Source organism: Sprattus sprattus (assembly GCF_963457725.1).
Source record: "Sprattus sprattus genome assembly, chromosome: 4".
Taxonomy (NCBI): domain Eukaryota; kingdom Metazoa; phylum Chordata; class Actinopteri; order Clupeiformes; family Clupeidae; genus Sprattus; species Sprattus sprattus.
In genome coordinates, this window is record NC_137923.1 from 41476731 (window position 1) to 41497831 (window position 21101).

The 21101-nt window shown below is 43.3% G+C and overlaps 1 protein-coding gene across 2 annotated transcripts; it reads right to left on the reverse strand.

Annotated features, from left to right (window-relative positions):
- Positions 1-376: 376 nt before the first annotated feature.
- On the reverse strand, positions 377-18898 carry kpna6 (karyopherin alpha 6 (importin alpha 7)). 2 transcript variants are annotated; one of them, XR_013968609.1, is made up of 16 exons: positions 18815-18898; positions 15944-16077; positions 14187-14282; positions 13616-13715; positions 11945-12039; positions 9928-10059; positions 9516-9604; positions 9109-9208; positions 8674-8837; positions 8230-8308; positions 7787-7912; positions 7177-7304; positions 5516-5694; positions 4046-5125; positions 3666-3707; positions 377-1217 (listed from the first exon to the last, which is right to left on the reverse strand). XR_013968609.1 is itself a non-coding variant. In XM_080836678.1 (14 exons), exons 1-14 carry the CDS (start codon positions 18816-18818, stop codon positions 4938-4940), a joined length of 1614 nt encoding a protein of 537 aa, XP_080692804.1. In that variant the 5' UTR covers positions 18819-18898; the 3' UTR covers positions 3878-4937. The 2 variants fall into 2 exon arrangements, 1 of the variants encoding a protein (XP_080692804.1); XM_080836678.1 differs by lacking the exons at positions 377-1217; positions 3666-3707 and having other exon boundaries at positions 3878-5125.
- Positions 18899-21101: the final 2203 nt, after the last annotated feature.

The following is a 21101-nucleotide window of genomic DNA, read 5'->3' on the forward strand; positions in this document are numbered from 1 at the left end:
ATCTGAACCTTGCCACTGCCCTGGGTTTCAGTGGAGTTATGCACGATACACAGACATGGGCAGTCTTAACAGGAAGTGCAATTAATTATTATCAGACATGTTATCAAAAATATTGACAGCATAGTAATTGGTTGAGAGGCTTGATACGTATTACTAGAGCACAAACAAATCTGCTTTGAATAACAGCTATTTTAGCAAAAAGCATACCCACTGTATTTGTGTTGCCATTTTCTATTACTGGAATAAATAGCTTTTCCTTGTCATACATGACTTCATGAAATCAATGAATTTTTAAACTCTAAATCAAATCGCATTCTATTTAATGAAACACAAGACTGATTGCAACAGCATTTTTGTTTTATTTTGTACAGTATTTGTATCCTGGACAAAACCTTTTTAAAACTCCTTTAAACATTTGTTCAATATTGTTAAATATACATAGTTTTTTTTCCATGTTTGTGTGACATGTTCAGTATATGTGTTATCAGTTTCGTCACTCATTCATACGGTCGGTTAAGTCAAGTCAGTCGCAGTGTAAGATGGGTAACAGCCAAAGAAAATGATCGTCTGCCCACACTCCCCTCCACACCCAAATTAAATATAAATACATTTCAAGAGAGAAACTACAGGACCAAAGTACATCTTCCATCAAGGGAAATGGGGAAAGTCAGAATAGGGTGTATGAAAACATTTCACAAAAATAACAACTGTTGTAAACACTGGATTGGGATTTGGAAGAGATTTACACATTTACAAGATCCAGGACGGAAGACCAGAAAGACCCAATTTGTCTTTACTATACCAATATGTGGCTAAAATATCTTTTTTTTTTCTTTTTTCAGTTTTTTGCACTTCTCAGAAGTCATTGTTGATGCAGGAGCAGGTAAACCTTCTTCTCTGCCAGTGGCATCAGTGTCCTACTTGATTTATTTCAAATATCTCAGTTATGAGAGTTTCAAAGCTCCAATCTTTTTTGCGAAAATGTCATGTGGTGGCGGCGGCATCTGCCACGGTAAGTACAAACTGCAGAAGAAGCCTGGTAGAGGTCTTTATCCTTGGGTAGTCGGATTTGGGAGATCGTTATTGCAGCTTGCGGTTGCTTCTTTGACAGTTCATAGAAATACCCATTTTAATATACAGAATGGGTTCCTTGATTCCACAGAAACAGCTTCAACAGATTCAGGTCGCAGAAAGGGAGGGCTTTATTGTCGCTTGTGCTAAGTTAAAAAAAAAAAAAAAGGATGGAGGTCAGTCTTAAAAATATAGAGTCATCACAGTCCTTGCATAAGCCCCTTACAGAGCCAAAACACAGGACCATCACTACAAACAGCGACTTGAAGGCAATGAAAAGTATAACCTTGACATTTTCTTAACTGCTGGCTGGTAATAAGTTATTGGCCCATCTGTGCAAATCTTGAAGTTTCTTAAACGGTGACCTCAACAGGGAGAGAGGATTGACCACATCATGATCCCTCCTAATGCCCCTAGTGGTTTGACTTGGATTTAAATAAAAGCAAATGAATGGCAACTTTCTCTGAAAACCTCCTCTATTGTGACTAGATTCTCTGCACAAATAACACATTAATAGACAGGAAAAAACACAGCATTTCCTTTGCATCTGCATCTGACTGAAGAGTAAACAATAAGAGTCCAACAGAAAACCGTCCTTTTTTTCTTAAAAGTTGTTCCATTATTCTTTTACTCTTTACCAATTTGGTGCACAAACTAAAGGCTGCCCCTTCTTTAAAGAAACGGCTGCAGACACTGAAACTTTTTAATGATTAGTAAGAAATAGAGCAGCAAGATTTTTGCACAAAAAGCTGTGCACATTCAAGTAAAAAAATAAAAATAAACCAAAGACAATAGATACATCAACCTGCAGTCTTTGTTGGTCGGATTGGCACTTTAGTGAATAGGAGTGCATTACAATTTTCTATTAAATTCTTTGAGTTTCTTTTTCTTTTCTTCATAAATTCTTTTTTATTGATCCACTTGATTCTTTTAAGTTAACCCAGAGGTCTTACAGACCCTGGTACATATGAAATGAGGGACCAAAGTTGTACTGATATGAGCTAAACTCATCTTAGGTGCGGCAGGCCAGGTGGTCTATTCTTTTGTCTATTTCTGATACACAATGTAACAAGGATTAGTAAAGAGACATTGTCCTGTGAAAGCCAAAAAAACCTGATCAATCTAAACAAACTGGTTAGTTTTTTGTCCATCACATATATGCCCTAAACATCTCTATCACACTGGAGTAAATTGCTACGAGCCAAGTCAATTGGAAAAGAGCAAGAGAGACTTTCTGACCACTCAGAAGCAGGGTGCATGTGGTCTTCAAGCCTAGCTGCGAGCTGTAATCTGAGCGCAAGAGATAAGTTTCAGGATATTTCTTCAAATGCTTAAGCCTCTAGATTTCAAAGTAGGTTTTTCTTGAAATGTAATACAACAGCGATTTTCAGACTATTCTACTCTACGAAGTCAAGATCAGGCAGCTAGCCGCCTTGGTTTTCACCAGGAATCCCTCCTCCTCACAGCCCTGAAGCTTCCAGCCTCAGATGTGATCGCAAGGGTACGGCTAACGCTTTCACAGCTCCTGTCAAGTCAACGTCACACAACATCTGGAGAGCCACTGGCTTTACCCACCCCACCTCCCCATCCCCAATCCCCACACTCAGTTAAGCACCAGTCCGTGTGGCATAGAGGTAGAGAAAAAAAATGCTTCCATACTAAGTAAAGATGAATTACAACAACGCAAGTCACAGTTTCGCTTTATCTTTTGTTTAAGAGGTGAATAAAGGGGATGGGTTTTGTTTGATTTTAAGGTCTAACAGAATTACGAAGATAACGAAAGTAAAAAAAATGTCTGTTAGGGAACTTTCATTTCCGTTTTCCACCTAATCCATGCATCTAAAACTAACCCTACACCTCAAGACCATCCTCTTAAGTGAAACACCAAAAGCATTGCTTTGAGGGAGAACTCCGTTTTTTTTCAGCTGGACACTACAGTGAAGGTGCATAACACAAAAAGTGCAAACCTCAGATTGAAAAAAAAAGAAGGAACTGGTTGCATGTGGGGAACAAAATAAACAAAGAAAGGAAAAAGATGTTGATAGAAAAGGTTAGATTATGGAAGCCATTTTTCCCTCTACTGTGTATTCTTTATCTGTGTGTGGTGTATGCGGTGTATGCTGATCTTGTCTGCATGTATTTATGAAGTGTGTGCAACGCTTTTATTTTTAAATATACAATATATATTTTTCTGCTTCTGTTAGGTTTGTCATGATAAAATGCATGTTCCTTGCCAAATCTCAGTTGTCACAAGCGCTAAAGAATACAAGCACAAAGAGTAGGCCTACACAAAATGAAATATTTTATATTGTATTTAACAAGAAAAAATACTGCATCAGTTAGGATTGGCAGTTCTACTAACCAAAACCAATTTGTGAGTGGGGGGGAAATAATAGTTAATTTCTACAGACAAGCTGACAGGACTTGAGGAGACTTCACTTGCCCTCCATACTAGTCCTATAGTTTGGCAAGGGACATTCCATGACCGTTTGTAGATTAATACAACACCATGCAAAACCCTAACATGCACAAACTGAGGGCGATCGGAGCCAGGAACTTTTAGACTACTTTACCCCCACTGGATATATACATACCAGGCTTCGAATGAACACAAAATGGAAACACTGGAGGTAAACCTAAACCAAAACCAAAACACATCTAAGTGAAAGGTAATTACCAACCCAAATCCCAACCCCACCACCACCTCCCTACAGTACTCTTTCCTTAAATTATAAGCAACCAAAAGAACCTTGAACAAAAGTAATGGTAGAGGAAAGTCCTAGCCCTCAGATTTGCATTGCATTGCTTTTTTTTTTTTTTTTTATATCTTGCATTTAATAGTTAATTCACTTCATATGTCAAATGCATCATTATTTAGAACACTGCACACCACGAACAACATAGCGCTAGTTTTACCATTTCTGATTAGCTAGTAACCAATACGTCAGCTCATTTAAGCTTTCCAATGTTTCACCTCAACGTCCTTCGTCTCGTTACGCCCATTTCACAACGCCTGCCCTCATCAACAGCTCTGCTGCCTGGTGGCATCGCTTAAGACCCACCTTAGGCCCAGCAAAAAAAAAAAAAAAGAGAGAGAAAAGAAAATAACTGTCTCAACTGAACATTTCCAGCAAGTTTTCTTGCCCACAGTGTGCGCCAAAGAGCTTGAGGTGCAACTAAGTGTTCACCTTCCCCCCCCAAATAAAAAAAAAATTATAATAATAAAAAAAAGACCTGGGGGTTGTACCCTGCAGCTCAGTTGGAAACCAGAGAGTCTATATCCATATGGAAAGCAGCATGGATCAGGTGAATTAATATTACAAAAGGGAAAGGGTAAAGGTGATGGGAGAGGGAAAAAACAAAAAAAATACAAAATTAAAAACACCCCAAAATATTTCAAAGAATATATTTGAGTGGGATCTGGGCAGTATGTTTAGAAACATCTGCCATATTCCAATAGATCAAAATGGAGAACTTTCATGTAAAAGCCTCGGTTTTGTACATTGACCTAATGGGGATGTGCTTTTAAAGGGAACTGCACAGGACCCACAGAGGGGGAAAAGAAATTTAATTAAATAAAAAATTAATTAAAAGACCTGAAATAAAACTTGAAAGGATTTTCAGCAGTGGTTTTCTTCCTCTGCACAAGTCTCTGACTAAACTGTGGGGCTGGGGGGTGGGAGAGAAAGGGTTCACTCCCCTTTCACTTCTGTGTAATAGTATTGTATGCTGGGTTCTCTTTTAGTTCTGCCCTCTGCCCAGCCACGTGGTTCCGGGTTCTGCAAAGCTTTGATTATCAGGGAATACAGAGGGGAACAGGGCGGGATATCTAAGGGGACCAGAGTGAAGGAGGAGGGGGGAGCTGGTTATAGCTGGAAGCCTTCCATGGGGGCCTCCTGCTGGGCAAAGAGGTACTGCTGTTGGTTCTCATCAGCCTGCGGGGCCAGGTTGGCGTCCTCCTCCTCCACGCCAAAGTAGGTCTCGATCAGGTCAAATGCCTTCTGGTAGATCTCCTGGTTCTCGTGGCTCTGCAGGAACTCGATCTTGTCCAGCCCTGAAGGATAAGATCATTCAGTATATACCGAATATAAGGGCAATGGCACAATACATATAGGGCAGAGCAACCAGCAGAATTCAACAAAAGGTCACAGAACAATCTTAATCATTTATCTTTTATTTTTTATTTTTTAGCTTTTTGTTCTATTGTTTTGTTATATGCTGTCCCTCGTTTCAGCGCCCCACATTTTGTTGTATGCAAATACAAAGACAATAAGGGCTTTTCTATTCTATTCTAACTGTTTCAAATGCATTCATGTACACACACACACACAAACACACACAGTAGCCAGAGTGCATCCTGAGTTGAATATCAGTAAGCCTGCGAAATCAAAGCCACAGCAGACCTGCTCTGAGCATGTGAGTGTGAGTGTGTGTGTACACATACCGTAGGCCTCCTCGATGAAACCGCAGTAGGGGTTGTTTCCACTGCCGCTCTGCTTGGCCTCCTGGTCGCCCAGCCGCAGGATGTTCTCCAGGCCGTTCAGGGCCACCTGCACGATCTTAGAGTCCATCACCGTCAGCAGGTCGCATAAGGGCTTAATGCAGCCCAGATTCACCAGGTACCTGAGCAACCAGGAGCAGAGAGGATGAAAGTGTGTCAGTGTGCACGCGTTGGTTAATGTCTTGACTGGGAGTGATTAGTATGAATAAAGCCAGGCAAGCAGGTAAGAGGACAAAGGGACTGACCGACAGAAAGCGCAAGTGAGAAAGTAAAACAAAGCAAAAGAAAGGGTGGAAGGTGGATCGATAAATAGATAGAGCTAGAACGCCAGCAGAATTCAAAGGCTCTGCTGGAGTATAATACACTACACTGGAATACTCTACACTACATGCGTTATTGTGCTCAGTTACTAAATGCACTGAATATCCTATCTTCCAGCTCATATCTGTGGCAGGAAGATCCAATGCCCTCATTTTCTTCGGAAAAGACCCACTTAACATTCAGACCAACATAATTTAACGAGCAGTATGAGCTATTCGGTCGTAAACCATTTTTCCGACGCAAAATAAATGGCACCTTAAATTACTGCGTTTATGGCTTAAATGTGCCTTTTATAAAACCAATTTCCAAAAGCCTGCCTCAGTACAGAGGGTAACAGAACACCATTTCAGAAGCACGAGTCAGTCATTCTCTAAGGTCTCGCATAATGGAGTGTGTAGAGGCCAAGTTGCAGCACCTCCAGTGTATCGAGTGTTATTCCGAGGCATGCAAAAATATTTCCGCAGAGGCTGGGTCACGACGTAACCCGATCCGGGTAAAGCATCACCAGAAGCAGACCTATAACATGGCTCCAAGATTAGTCCACAACCCACCCCACCCTGGTCAGATACCCCTGTGAGCGCACGGGATACTGGGGCGAGGCTCCTCAGACACGTCGGCCGACTTAGGCTTGATGATACCCTTTGGCAACATTAGGAGCTGCTGTAAGCTATTATTATTTGGGAGTAGTTAGGCTAATCTGTCTTTTTACGACCAACCAGCCCAGAGAGGAAGTACCTCTCAAGGACTCTCTAGAACTGTCTGTGACTTCAGTTTCCAACATGATTTGGCAGTATCACAACACTTAAGGGTGCCCTTGCCCATCAACAGTTTTACTTGAGCATAGCACATCAACTCAATTCACTTTGATTACCTTGAGTTATTAATTAGGAAACTGAATGGAAACATAACAACCTGTACCTCTGGTTTGCTTTGTTATGCCAAGACCACTGTTAAATGTTGGCAACTGTAAAACTTTGAATGCTATTTAGTTTGACTGCTGTAGCACAACATCTAAGAAAATGTACCAAACTTGCCCAAGGAACTGAGAATGAAGTGAGTGAGAACATTGCGACTTGGATTCAAATTGATTCAAATTCGTTGCATTTGTGACCATGACAATAAAGTACTTTGAACTTGAAATCTCCTTCTCTTGTAGTACAACGTGAAGTTCTAATTTCCTGTCGATCACCTGGGGCCCAAAACCCTCAAACAAGCAACTTCCACAGGTTCTATTCCAAATTCTCTGGTTCTCCCCAGCACTCCTGGCTGCCCTCCAAACGCACCTGATCTGTTCGGCGGTTCCCCCTGAGGTGGCGTTGGTGATGGCCCAGGCCGCCTCCTTTCGAGTGCGAAACTCTGCCTTCTGCAAGATGTCGATGAGCACGGGGAAAATATTTGCATCTATTACGGTCTGGGGATGAGAGGAAAAGCCAAAAAAATGGTGAATGACGACACACGAGCATCAAAAAGCTTTGCATACTGCATCCACATTACAGACTTTCAGGGTGTTTACTCTATGACCTTAATCATCATATAATCCCCCATGTCTCATGTGGATCAGCCTCAGTGAATTCAAGCTGCTTAGCACATATGCTACATACACTCAGTATACAGAGTTCCCGTACGGACAGTCATGTAAAACTAATTTTAACTCTGCTGAACGTTTTTTGACTTAAAACAGGCATTCTTACTCAGCAGATCGTTTCACCCAAGGTATGTTTTCAAATATTTGATCTGCTCTCACGCCCTTGGGGGAAGAGAACCTGCAACCCTGGAAAGGCAAGCGGCCAGTTTTACCAACTGCCCGACAGGAACACGAGGAGAGCAGGGGCAGCGGCGTAGAACTGGGGGACCATCCTACGAGATCCCATGCTGGGATGAAAAGAGCTTTACCTGGATCTGAACCCGGTTTCCCGCGGTGATGTTGGAGATGGTCCAGCAGGCCTCCTTCCTGATCGACTCCTTGGCGCTGCTGAGGAGGTGCAGTAGGCAGGGTAGGGCGGAGCAGTTCAGCACCACCTACGGGTAAGCAATATAGGCAAGCAAGCACATGTTAGTGCTGACCACCACACGTTTACCAATACACACTACTTTAAGCGAGTGAGCACTAGCATGCATACATGAATCAAATGGAAACGATAACAGTTGCAACTCCTATATGACACAACTACTTCAATGAGACCAAGTAAAGAGGAAATTAAACTCTAGAGAAACTAAGATGACTGTAGAAATTCACAATAAAGTCTGAATAACATACAATGTTAATGAAAACAAAGAGTTGTTCCATAGCATCATGCGACCCACATACCGCTCTAAATAGTTTCACCATGGCTCACCTGAGTCTGAATGTCGTCGCCAGTGACTATGTTCCCCACAGCTCGCAGCGCAGGTGAAGCAACTTTGTAGTCTGTGTGCCTGCAGAGGGAATAACAGATTGGAAATGACAAAAGGGACCATCTCTGCTACATGACAACTCACTCACAGTGCCCCTGACTGCATATGCCACTCAGTACGCAGGACTCACAGATTTATCACTGATGACATGAGCCCCTAACCCTAGGATGAGATTTCACTCAAACCCACAAACAAATGCCGCTACATTGCTCATAAAACTTCTCCAGTGGCAGACGAGGATGAAGCTATTTTCAGTCTGCCCGAAAACATTCTCCATGGAGATGTCTGGCCAAGCCACCCTTTTCCCTCCTTCGGAGTGGCAGTACATCTGTGGCACTTTACCATACACACTGCCTGCTGCTGATACAACTCCAGGCTACACTCACATGAGTAGCTCCACCAGCCTCCTGCAGACTCCCGAGTCGATGACTGCCTGTATCTTCTCATTGGGCCCGTCGGAGAGGTAGGACAGGGCCCAGCAGGCGTCGGCCAGCAGGTCAATGTCACTGCTGAAGAGCAGGCGTGACAGCACGGGCAGACATGGGGACACCTGCAGGGGGCACCAAAGCATTGTGTGAAATGAGAGCAGAGGTCACCTTTAGTGTCTACAATAATGTTCTTCAAGTGTGTATAAATATTAAGTGTGTTAAAATATCTGCGCACGCACGCTCATACAATAAATGATGCGATGGACAGAAACGTTTTTTTTAATTGCATATTGACCAAGTGAAGCCAATACCAGTGGACAGTTTAACAATACATAAAGCAAGCAGTTGGCTACTTCAATGCAACAGTTTACAGGCAAAAGTACATCTAGGCACCTTTTCAAAGTCGGGCGGCGGGCTTTTGCCTCTGCAGAGGTTGGACAGGGCCCACACAGCATTCCTGGTCATGGTCAGCCGGGTCGATTTGGTCAGCAGCCTTAGGAAACACATACAGAACCACAATTAACCACCAGCTCTAAAACAGCGCTCTCCACACACACACACACACACACACACACACACACACACACACACACACACACACACACACACACACACACACACACACACACACACACACACACACACACACACACACACACCTGTCTCTGGCTAGCAGCTCCAATCATTCACACAGTTGATGTGACAGACCTGACTAATTTTCAAACTAGATGGAGCCTAAAGTTTCTTGCGAACACGTTTGACAGACGGTGAGGTAGGAGTGTGACAACAGAAGCACTCACGTTAGTAGAGGAGGGAGGATGTTGCAGTTCAGCACGTAGTCTCTGCACATGGCGCTGTCGCCCGCAATGTTGCCCAAAGCCCACACAGCCTGAGGGAGGGAGGGAGGGGGGAGAGAGAGAGAGCGAGAGAGAGCGAGAGAGAGAGAGAGAAGCAGCTTAATTTGAAAACATCACAACAAACATAATTTGTGATGTTGATAATTACATCACGATACCAGACTGCTGAAAGCCTTTGAAAATTCAGTGAAAACACCAGATCACAGGGCACCACATCGTGTTATGGGGGGGGGGGGGGTATCAGGGGAAGACGTTTGAAGTCTGTGGATGAGTGGTTACTGAAAAGGTGGCCCCTGCGGTTCAAAGGCAATAGCAGCGGCGATGTGCTCGCTCGGGCGAATCTGACGGGTGATACCTGCTCCTGGACGTCTTCAAAGTCGGAGTTGAGGAGCTCGATGAAGACAGGCACGGCGCCGGCCTCGATTACCACCTTGGTCTGGTGGGACGTGCCTGACGCGATGTTGGTGAGAGCCCAGGCTGCCTCAAACTATGAGGATAAATCAAGAAATAAATAGATAGATAAAAAGTCCCATGTCTAAATACTTTCTTTCAAAATGGTGTCCATATGCAGGAATATGTACACAAACAGTAAGGTACACTTTTTTTCTTTCTTTTTCAAAAAAACAACCATTGTCTATGCTCGGTTGTTTGAAAAAAGAAAAAAAAGTGTACCATACTGTTTAAAATGTGAACCAAGTCAATGAGCATGGGCGTCACTTTGCTCCAAAAAGTGCACAATACAATAGATTTTGCAGTTTCTTTCAAAACTAAACATTAAAAAAAGTGATTAGGAAAAGTTTTCCACATGTCTAGTATAAATAATGCCCATGGCATTGAGAAGGACTTTATTTTTTACGACATTGACGGAATTTAGTTGGTCAGTGATGTGCGGGCCAAAATAACATGTGCCCTGGGACACGAGTCAAACTAAAATATTTGTAAAGATATCCAGGTAAATTGCAGGTGGGTCGGTTAAAATTATTATTTTGCAGATTACCCAAATATCTTCAAAAGACACATATGAATGTTCAAGTAACAAAAAACTACACTGGGTGAAGGAATCCAATCGCACAAAAGGCTTATAAGCCCACCACTGACAACTGCATGAGATGGCGCGGAAAATGCCACGTTTGGGGGAATACAGACACATTAAGTGTAGGCCTACTGGTACAACCACTTTATAATCTCCCTACAGGATGTCTGTTTCTGTTTAAAATTCAAGAGAATGTTTAGTGTTTTTGCTGCATTTGTTTGATCAAAGGATATCCTGAATGTCACATGATAGCTAAGCCTACCTGGAACAGGGGGCGTTCTGTTCTAACCTCGTAAGTTTGACCTAGCTCAAAAATGCACAAATTAATGTTTTCCACAGTCCACAGCTGATCGGGTAGCAGGCATAAAAAAAGCATAATTTTGCTTTGTTTAATGCTAGTGGATTGAGTTGCGGTTGAATTAAAGCACTGGGCAATTAGACCTGGGCGTCACCGTTGTAGGTGAATCGGAAGTCGCTTTATCAATGCTTGACTAGCTGTCGACAAGCAAGCTTTATGATTTCATCCTTCCTACCCCAAGTGGACTAGGGGCAGTGCATTACTACTTCTCTCCCTTTGCTGAGGTAAACAAAAGGTTTTGGCCAAGGTGGGGGAGGCTGAAGGCTACATGGAGCATGAAAACATTTGTATAAATGAAAGATATTTAGGTTGCCATTTGAGTCTCACTTAACATCAATTGATATGTTACATTCACTAAGTCGAGGCAAACAGACATGTCTAAGTCTTCTTTTAAGCACTCAAGCTGTTAGGCTAAGTTTTAGTTTAAGTCTAACCATTAATGTTTATCGATGGGCATGCTACTGAGCTACTTGTTGATGCCAACTACAGGATAGCCACGCTTACTTGGATCCTTTCGTAAACTTAATCCAGCACTCTGAAAATGGATTGGGGCTTTGTTAATGAATTACTTTTTTTTTTTTAAGAAGAAGAAAAAAAGAGAATAATAAAAATGTTCTATGACTAACGATAATTTTAGCCTCTGAAATGTTCAGACATTCAAAAACCCCATTACTGACAGTGTGGGCGTATGCCCGTGGTAGCACTCTTTACCCAGCCTTGCTGTTTTCAGCGATCCACTAGTGCATCTTGATGAACAAAGTGGTTTTATGAGAGAGGGCCGTGCGTATCTAGCTGGTTAGCATGCAAACTATTGTAGATATCTGGTCAACACTGTGCATAGGTGTTTTTTTTTTTTTTACCTAGCCTTCATCAAACGGTTACAGCTTCACATTCTGTTGCAGAATTAATGTTTTAAACTCAAATTCTTACATATAGCACCTTTAAGGGGAGTTGAGTTGGAGTCTGGGGAGGCAAGCTCACCTGTAATGTGCAATTGGTGCTTTTATGGAGGAACTCCACAAACCTATTCACTACCCCGGGTGTGCTGATGACCTCATCTATGGGTGGATTGGGCTCTGTGGGCAACATGCACAGTGCAGGGCGTGAAGTCTCACCACTCATAAACACTCAAAGACACATACATACATGCTCTCTCCCCATTACACACACACAGACACACAGACACACAGACACACAGACACACAGACACACAGACACACAGACACACAGACACACAGACACACAGACATACTAGAGATGCGTGGATGGGCTATTATTTCATCCGCAACCGCATCACAAAACGCATGATCCGTCCGCCATCCATTTGCACCAATTTTTTTTGACCAATTTTCAAAACCGCATCCGTCCGCCATCCGCCTGTTGTTTTTAGGTACAGGCGCTGCTGACGTGAGGCTGACACGAGGCTAGAAAGTTCTTTCCTGTTCTTGAAAGGAGACTGATCCAATGCCGCAAAGATTTAAAGAATAAAGTCCCTAGTATGATAGCCTATTGGCTATGTTGTAGCCTATCCCCAGAATATTATCAGTGAAGTGACGTCTGTCTCCGATCGATGCACGGGGAGAAAAATGAATAAATAGCCAAGAACATCGGCAAACCTGACCTTACCATAGGCTAGTAGGCCTACAATTGTTTATCATTGTAATAAAATGCAATTTGGTACACCATTTTAATATGGTAATATAGCCTAATGTTTTTATTTTTGCAAAATGAAAGAAAGCCTATTAAGGAAACGCTGACATGTGCCTATTAATTCCGAAATTTCACCGCATTGTAGGCTATATAGCCTACTGTAACAACCCCAACACTTGCCTGCTTGCCTTGCAAATCAAAGTTTTCCGACAATTTTTCTTACCTTCTTTCTTAGCTGTTGATAGCTTAGCTGTTACTGAGCTAGAAGTTTAACTTGTTCTGAACATCTCGCGCTGCCAATGCCCAATGTCACTTCTGATATATAACTAATAGCCTAACGAAACAAAATAACCCAGGCAGTTTCATCTACGACACGTTAAGGCTTCTTCCAATACTGACAACTCATAGCTTGCAGGTTTGCGGAGCTGCAAGGAGACGCGACATGTGATGGATCGTCACTTAATTTAAACTTTTTTGCTTCTTTTGCTTGCTTTGTATGCATACACGGAACTAGGCCAATTCACTGCCTGATGAAAATTGGATTAGGTAGGTAACGACATTTAACAATGTGTAGATATTTTGAATTTTGTTGGGTAAACCGCCACCCGCCCGAATTGAATTAAAATATAATTTTTTGTCACGTCGTCCGCCCGATCTGCGGTTTAACCGCGGAGTCCGCAGCGTGACCGCCAACCGTGCTTCTCTAATACATACATACATACATACATACATACATACATACATACATACACATACATACATACACACATACAACCCATGCCAAGGCTGCATATCAGGTGAAATTTGGTGTGAAGGCATAAGATTTTATTCTGTGTGTCTTGAGGCTCATTCAAACTCAGATAATTACACAGATATACATTTGCCAGGATATTTACTGGGCTAAAATTGAGCTGGAATTATCCCTTTTGAAAACACTAAAAGCAAGACACACAGAATCCCAGTGATCGGTGTGCAAGTAGTGACTGAGGAACAGTGGCCTACCTTTGGATAGTAGTTTCCTAAACTTCTGTGTTGTGGCTAACTGGAGTTCTGGGTCATCAGAGAAAAGCATATCCACCATTTCTCTTGTGATGACTCCATCCTAGGCACAGAGAGAAACACAGATGAGACCAGAACATGTGATGCTAATAAACCCATCAGGAAATGCCACAGCCTGAAATTATACAACCCTCTGTGCTTGGCTGCATTGATTTGGCAGCGCTTAGTGCACAATATGACTAATGTGAATCTGATTAACCTGCTGTGAGCAAATCTTTAATCTATTCATCTTCATATCCTGATAGCAATCAATACATTACATGTCCTGAGGAAGGAAACAGTCCTGAGCACAGTAAACTAAAAACAAAAACCATTCAAAGTCTTCCATCCGTTAGCAAGATATGTGGTTTTAACCCTTTAGGAGGCTTCCAACGAGACTAACATCCTGGCCTGCCAATTAAGTCAAACTGAAATGAGGGTGTGGACCACCCGACAGCATCCACATCTGGCAGTAGTTAGCAAGAAGCACTACCATCACTAAGGAGCTTTGAACAGCACTGAGGCTTCCACTAACCGGGTTGGAGTCAGACGTGAGGAATGGATCCATGAGGGGGGACTCAAACGTGGCCGCCTCCTCGTTCAGAAGCTCCACGTTTCTCCTTTTGAAAAGCTGGAACACGAGAGGGAAGAAGACAAGAATGTATGAAACTACACTATACAACCTACATGCCATGGCAAACGTATAACAAAGAAACAAATAACTAACAACTCTGCCACTCTACAGAGCAAACTGGGGAGCCAGAGATCATAGATTAAGACAGAATTGACTTTCTTCAACCCATTATCCTCATTTGATGTTCCTCGTTGAGGGAATTTTAAGGCAATAGAGTGGAGTAGGAGAGATGTGGAGAGCATTGTGGATCATAAAGGGCTAGGAAAGGAAGCAAGGGAGAATAGGGTAGGAAGGGAAGCAAGAGAGAAGGGGTAGGAAAGGAAGCAAGAGAGAAGGGGTAGGAAAGGAAGCAAGAGAGAAGGGGTAGGAAGGGAAGCAAGAGAGAAGGGGTAGGAAAGGAAGCAAGATAGAAGGGGTAGGAAAGGAAGCAAGGGAGAATAGAGTAGGAAGGGAAGCAAGAGAGAAGGGGTAGGAAAGGAAGCAAGGGAGAAGGGGTAGGAAAGGAAGCAAGGGAGAATAGGGTAGGAAAGGAAGCAAGAGAGAAGGGGTAGGAAGGGAAGCAAGAGAGAAGGGGTAGGAAAGGAAGCAAGAGAGAAGGGGTAGGAAAGGAAGCAAGGGAGAAGGGGTAGGAAGGGAAGCAAGGGAGAAGGGGTAGGAAAGGAAGCAAGATAGAAGGGGTAGGAAAGGAAGCAAGAGAGAAGGGGTAGGAAAGGAAGCAAGATAGAAGGGGTAGGAAAGGAAGCAAGGGAGAATAGAGTAGGAAGGGAAGCAAGAGAGAAGGGGTAGGAAAGGAAGCAAGGGAGAAGGGGTAGGAAAGGAAGCAAGGGAGAATAGGGTAGGAAAGGAAGCAAGAGAGAAGGGGTAGGAAGGGAAGCAAGAGAGAAGGGGTAGGAAAGGAAGCAAGAGAGAAGGGGTAGGAAAGGAAGCAAGGGAGAAGGGGTAGGAAGGGAAGCAAGGGAGAAGGGGTAGGAAAGGAAGCAAGATAGAAGGGGTAGGAAAGGAAGCAAGAGAGAAGGGGTAGGAAAGGAAGCAAGGGAGAAGGGGTAGGAAAGGAAGCAAGATAGAAGGGGTAGGAAAGGAAGCAAGAGAGAAGGGGTAGGAAGGGAAGCAAGAGAGAAGGGGTAGGAAAGGAAGCAAGAGAGAAGGGGTAGGAAAGGAAGCAAGGGAGAAGGGGTAGGAAGGGAAGCAAGAGAGAAGGGGTAGGAAAGGAAGCAAGAGAGAAGGGGTAGGAAGGGAAGCAAGAGAGAAGGGGTAGGAAAGGAAGCAAGAGAGAAGGGGTAGGAAAGGAAGCAAGGGAGAAGGGGTAGGAAAGGAAGCAAGATAGAAGGGGTAGGAAAGGAAGCAAGAGAGAAGGGGTAGGAAAGGAAGCAAGGGAGAAGGGGTAGGAAAGGAAGCAAGATAGAAGGGGTAGGAAAGGAAGCAAGAGAGAAGGGGTAGGAAAGGAAGCAAGAGAGAAGGGGTAGGAAAGGAAGCAAGGGAGAAGGGGTAGGAAGGGAAGCAAGGGAGAAGGGGTAGGAAAGGAAGCAAGAGAGAAGGGGTAGGAAAGGAAGCAAGGGAGAAGGGGTAGGAAAGGAAGCAAGGGAGAAGGGGTAGGAAATGAAGCAAGGGAGAAGGGGTAGGGAATGAGGCAAGGGAGAGAAGTGTGGGAAGCATCCAACCTGCAGCTCTCGCTTCTGTTTCCTGAGCTGGACGCCCTCCTCCTCCCGCCGGCGCCGCATCTCCTCCAGGTTCAGCGCTTTGTTCTTGTAACGGTTCATCCTGTAGTTATCCTTCGCAGGACTTGCTGCCGTATCTGTGGGACAGGAAAACACATGAAAAGATGAAAAAAGGTGCTTAACACAAGGTCAAAGGATACAAATGACACTTCTTAAGTGCTGCCAAAGTTATGATCTCTTCCTTATTGCATTCTGTTTCTGTCTGTCTCATAGCAATAAGATCTCTTCCTTTTTGCATTCTGTCCATCTCAGAAGAGAATATTAAGCGTTTATAAGAGTCATGATCACAGTGCGACTGAACAGACCTCCTATAACCTGAAGTAGTGGCAGGTTTATGGACGTCTCCTCAATACAGCAGAAGTACATGTGACACAGAGAGTCCCTGGGAGTATCCACAACCACAACAACAACCATCAGTGACACGTAAATAAAACCAGGGGCATGAAGCAACAAATAGGCCTACAAAGAGATCTGCCATTCTGGGTCGAATGCCCATTTCAATCACTCTCTCTTCCACAGTCTCTCTCTTTCATAGCATGTGGTCTCTTTCATTCAGTGGGTGGCTGGTTGGCAGCAGCATGTTTATCCAGGGCACCTAATCGCCGAGCTTGCATTAACTGATGCCCAGTCTGCCTGGCCTCAGCGTTTGTGCCGTGCCATGTGCTCACCCACTCCCACCCTGCTGCCAACCCCCCACAGATCTGGATACACACACACACACAGACACACACACACACACACACACCTGTTTTATACTCAAAGAGCACACACACACACTTGACAAACAGGGCTACCCTCTCACACACCCACACACAGTCACGCGCACCTGACTGTCACAATGAAATCAGTCACATTCCTAAAGTTCCAGATACCATCTGACCAGAAGGAGGCCTTGCTTCTCTTTGCCTTGAGCTTTAGAGGTATACAACATTAATTCAAGGAAACTCTGTGAATGATTGTGTATGCACTTAAATTCCAGGCAGCCACTGACTCAACAGTGGTCCAGGAAACAAAACAAATGCCAGGGCTAAGGGGGAAAGCACCCCATAGCCGGAAGCAACTTTGAAGTAGACCTGCTATGAAGCTGTCAGTCTGTATATGTCTGTCTGTCAACTTGCATGCAATAGGGTGGCATAGCTTGAGGATGGTCCCTTTCCCTTATATTCTCCAGCAGAGCTGAGACTTTGTGCAAAACAAAACTCAGTGTGTGTTTGACAACTTCCCAAAAAAAGTACATAAAACTTTTCAGTGATCAGTTCCTTAAAAAGGAGAACGTCAATGATAATCATAAAGTTTTAGGGGGAAATGTGTGTGCTCGTTTGGGGCAGGGGTTTCAACGAGGAAAAATACTAAACCTGAATCACATCCATCTCTGCAGTGACTTTATAAAAAGAGTAATCCCAGAGCAATCTTACTCATGATCAGAGAGTGTCACAACAGCCAAGCTATACCCCCCCCCCCCCCCACACACACTATCACATGGCTCTCTCAAATAGCCTGGTGGGCTCAACCCCCACCGCAAGATCTATTTTAAATGAACTACATAGCCTCAATAAGTGGGAATGCTGAGCAGCACGGCTGTAGGGTGGAAATACCCAGATAGTAATAAGCAGGACCGACATTACAGTCTGCAGATGTAGTCTAGGGATGCTAAAGACACTAGACTGGTTTTCAGTAGGCCCCCTCAGATGCTGCTTAGTTCAGGCAGAGTTGAGAGGGGTTATTCTCTGTTGTATCAGACAACCAGCAGTGGTGATTGATGACTTCTTGAAATAGTATACAACGCGATGCCAACTCAGCAGGAAATAATGAATAGTAAGGCGCTAGATGTCCCTGATGTCATTCAATATTACTGACGCCCTGTCCATTTTTCTCCTTTCTTCTAGCTGGTAATCAAAAACGGGCAACACATGAAGTGTAGAGCACCACACTCGTCTTTTCCTGACGTTTTGATGTTGAAAACGTAGACAAATAGACACAAGACATTGCAAGCCACGTTTCCATCTACCAACGATAGGTTACACTACATAATTGTAACGTTGTACAGTTATACAAATCCCTTAGCCGAATGTAACCCGGTTCACCTTACCTAGATCATTAAACGAACAAATAATGCACAAATGAATAGTCGTGGTGGCATGAAAGACAGACGATGAGTAATCATCCTTGAAGAGACCAAGAGTGCGATTACTCAACAACAGACTGCTGTCCTAGCCAGGAATGTAGACGTCAAGCTAGCTCCCACTAGCAAGTCAACGTTAGCAACATTACTGTTTAGGGCTGTTGACTATTGCCGATAATCTGCATGCCGATCACCTTTATAAACACTGATTTCAGTTGGGCTGTCTATTTCTCAATGATTGATCAACTAGTTAGCCCGCTGTAAGCAGCTATGTTTGAACGATGGATGAAAGTTAGCTTACCCGTAGCAAGTTAGCAAGCCACTCGACGAATAGTGTTAGCTAACGTTAGTTGGATATTGCTACCTACCCACAGTATGTTAGTTGATTTTATTTAGTTAGTGAAGCAATCAACTTCAAATCTAAAATGTTCGTGCGAATTAAACAGTAATCGACAGAGAGAATAACACGTCCAACTCGGGGTGAGCGAAACTGTTAGCTAGTTAGCTAGCACAATCGTAGGGTAGTGCTAGAGGCTAAGCTACAAGAGCTACCCGCTAAGCTAAGTTGCTAACTAACTGTAAGAACATAAAGATTTTACTCTTAAAAGTCGTAAACACCATGTCATCTCCAAATACGTACAAGTACATGTACCACACGGATAATGGTTTTACATCAAACGCTTTGGACTTACCCATTATGTCCTGTGTATGCGGAAAAACTCCCTTGCTAATAAATAAATTGTAAGTAATCCCCTCTATCTCCTTGCCTTCGAGAATTTGCTTCTCTCACACAAACAATATGTCGGAGCGCTACGGTAGCCCGAATGAGACATGCGTAATGACGTTTGCCTTTTTTAAAAGCTGTCATGACTTCACTTTAAATAGTTCATTGTTTTAATAATACGGAATACAATTACGAGATAAAAGGCGCTCATTAATAAGTATGCATTACATCAATTGATCATCACATTTAATGATCAGTTTGGCAAATAGCCATAGGTCTGTGCAAAGGTAAGCTTCGCGATGAAAGTTAATGTGTGCATTGTTGTTGAGAAGTTTTGAGAATATGTTGCCCGAATAAAGCAAAATAAAACGAAATGTGGTTCTGCCGACAATGGTCAGCTGAGCTCTTGATGGGTTTGTTGCAATGGTAAGTGAAGTGCTTGATCAGAAACAAATCGTGCTCTTATATTAACACATGGGGGCAATGTTGCACAACATTTACATGTACGCATGAAAGCGTGAAGAGGGCCTCAAAAGCTAAATGGTAATGGTACAGGTCAATTTAACATCTGTGACCTAAGACAGAACTAACCGTTTAATTGCAGTTCTATCAGTCAATGCACTTGGAGTTCGCATGCATTGTGAAAGGTGTTTGTGATTGTGATGATGAAGTGCACGGTGGCTCATGTGCTTGCACTGCCGCCTCACAGCAAGAAGGTCATGGGTTCGATTTCGCATGGGGCACTGTTGGCTCTGGGGGGGCAGGTCCTCCCCAGACCTTCAGTGCTCAGGTGGGCTATCTTCCATGCCTTTCTGTGTGGAGTTTGCAGTTTGGAGTTTGGATAAATGCAGTAGCTAAACAATTACAAACAACCTCAGGCCTGGGTGTGTGTGTGTCCTGTGTCGCCTCCATGTAGTCACGTGTGCAGTGTGTCGCTTGTGCGATTGAAGTCTGTCAATTTTACAATTATGAAGGAGTAGCCAATGTCCCCTTAGACAAAAACCTTACTGACCTGAGTTTTCTGCAGTAGGCAAATTGCGTGTGTTCCCATAAAATGTAGTAATGAAACAATCCATTCACCATGAAGAAAATGAGGGTTGAAGTTACTGCATAGGCTTGTGTGAACATTATCGAAACACTATAATAAATTAGAAGAAGAACTGCTTTTTTAGTATATATAATTCAATAGTACTCAGGTGTTGGCTTATCCACTGATAGGTAGTGCATTCATGTATGGAATATGATATGGTTTTATTACAACAACCAAAAACCTCTCTCACTCTTTTTTTCCTCTCGCTCTCTTCCTTTCACTCAGGATCTCACTCTCTCTTTATCTCCTCTTATTCAGGTACAGCAGGCAAGGTGGTAAGAGAGATAACAAACGGTGAATAAGTGGTGGTGGAATTAAAGGCAGAAACGAAGCTTCACAGATGTGAGGCGTCCTCTGAGCATTTGCGGAAACTCACAGCTGCCAGATTTGACATGTCTCTATCTAAGCAGTCACTTGACAAGCACTTTATATTCTGCCTACAACTCTCAGAACATTTTTCAGAATTAAGTATTCTGCTCAATTCAATGCAATGCAAAGTAAGCTTATGAGAATACATCCTCAAAATGCAAACTGTTGGTTGATCAGACTACTTTCCAGTTAGGTATAGATATACACAAATCCCCTTGTGGCCAAATAATGAAACCTCTATGTCGATGACCTTGTCTGCCACAAATGTAAATAGCATGTTATTCGATAAGACGAGACGAAGGAGAGTATTCACATAGGAAAGCACTTAGCAATGTAAATAGATAAACTCCGTGGATCAATATGCCACAATTATTGTACACAGACGGTAATTGATGAACACATTGACTCTGGGAAGTGCTGCCATTCAGAGCTCCCTGGACAGCTGAACACATTCTTGGAAACAGATTCAATACCTTCGGCACAGAAATGGTGTCACCTGTCCAGCAATAGTGCTATCCACCTTAATAATTATGGATACAAGGATAGGAAGGTCTGAAAGCTGAAACACAACCACAGTTAAAATGACTTATAGATGTTCCCATCATTGTGTCAGGGGCACACAAAAGGGCTGCTCCCTCTTTAGCGGTCTACAAACCTTGCACTCTCCATGCAAAGCATGCGGACATACACACAGCCACATAAACACACGCTATTGTAAATGCATGTCCCCATGCCCTTTTGGCCTCTGCACTCATACAGTGGACCTTGTCACGGCCACAGGGCCAGAGGTGATAAT

Excerpts from the sequence above, each read along its gene's own strand:
- kpna6 (XM_080836678.1), bottom strand. Across the intron at positions 14,283-15,943 it reads AACAGAAGCGAGAGCTGCAG|CTTTTCAAAAGGAGAAACGT; the intron begins GTTGGATGCTTC and ends CTCGTGTTCCAG. Across the intron at positions 7,305-7,786 it reads GAAACCGGGTTCAGATCCAG|ACCGTAATAGATGCAAATAT; the intron begins GTAAAGCTCTTT and ends TCTCATCCCCAG.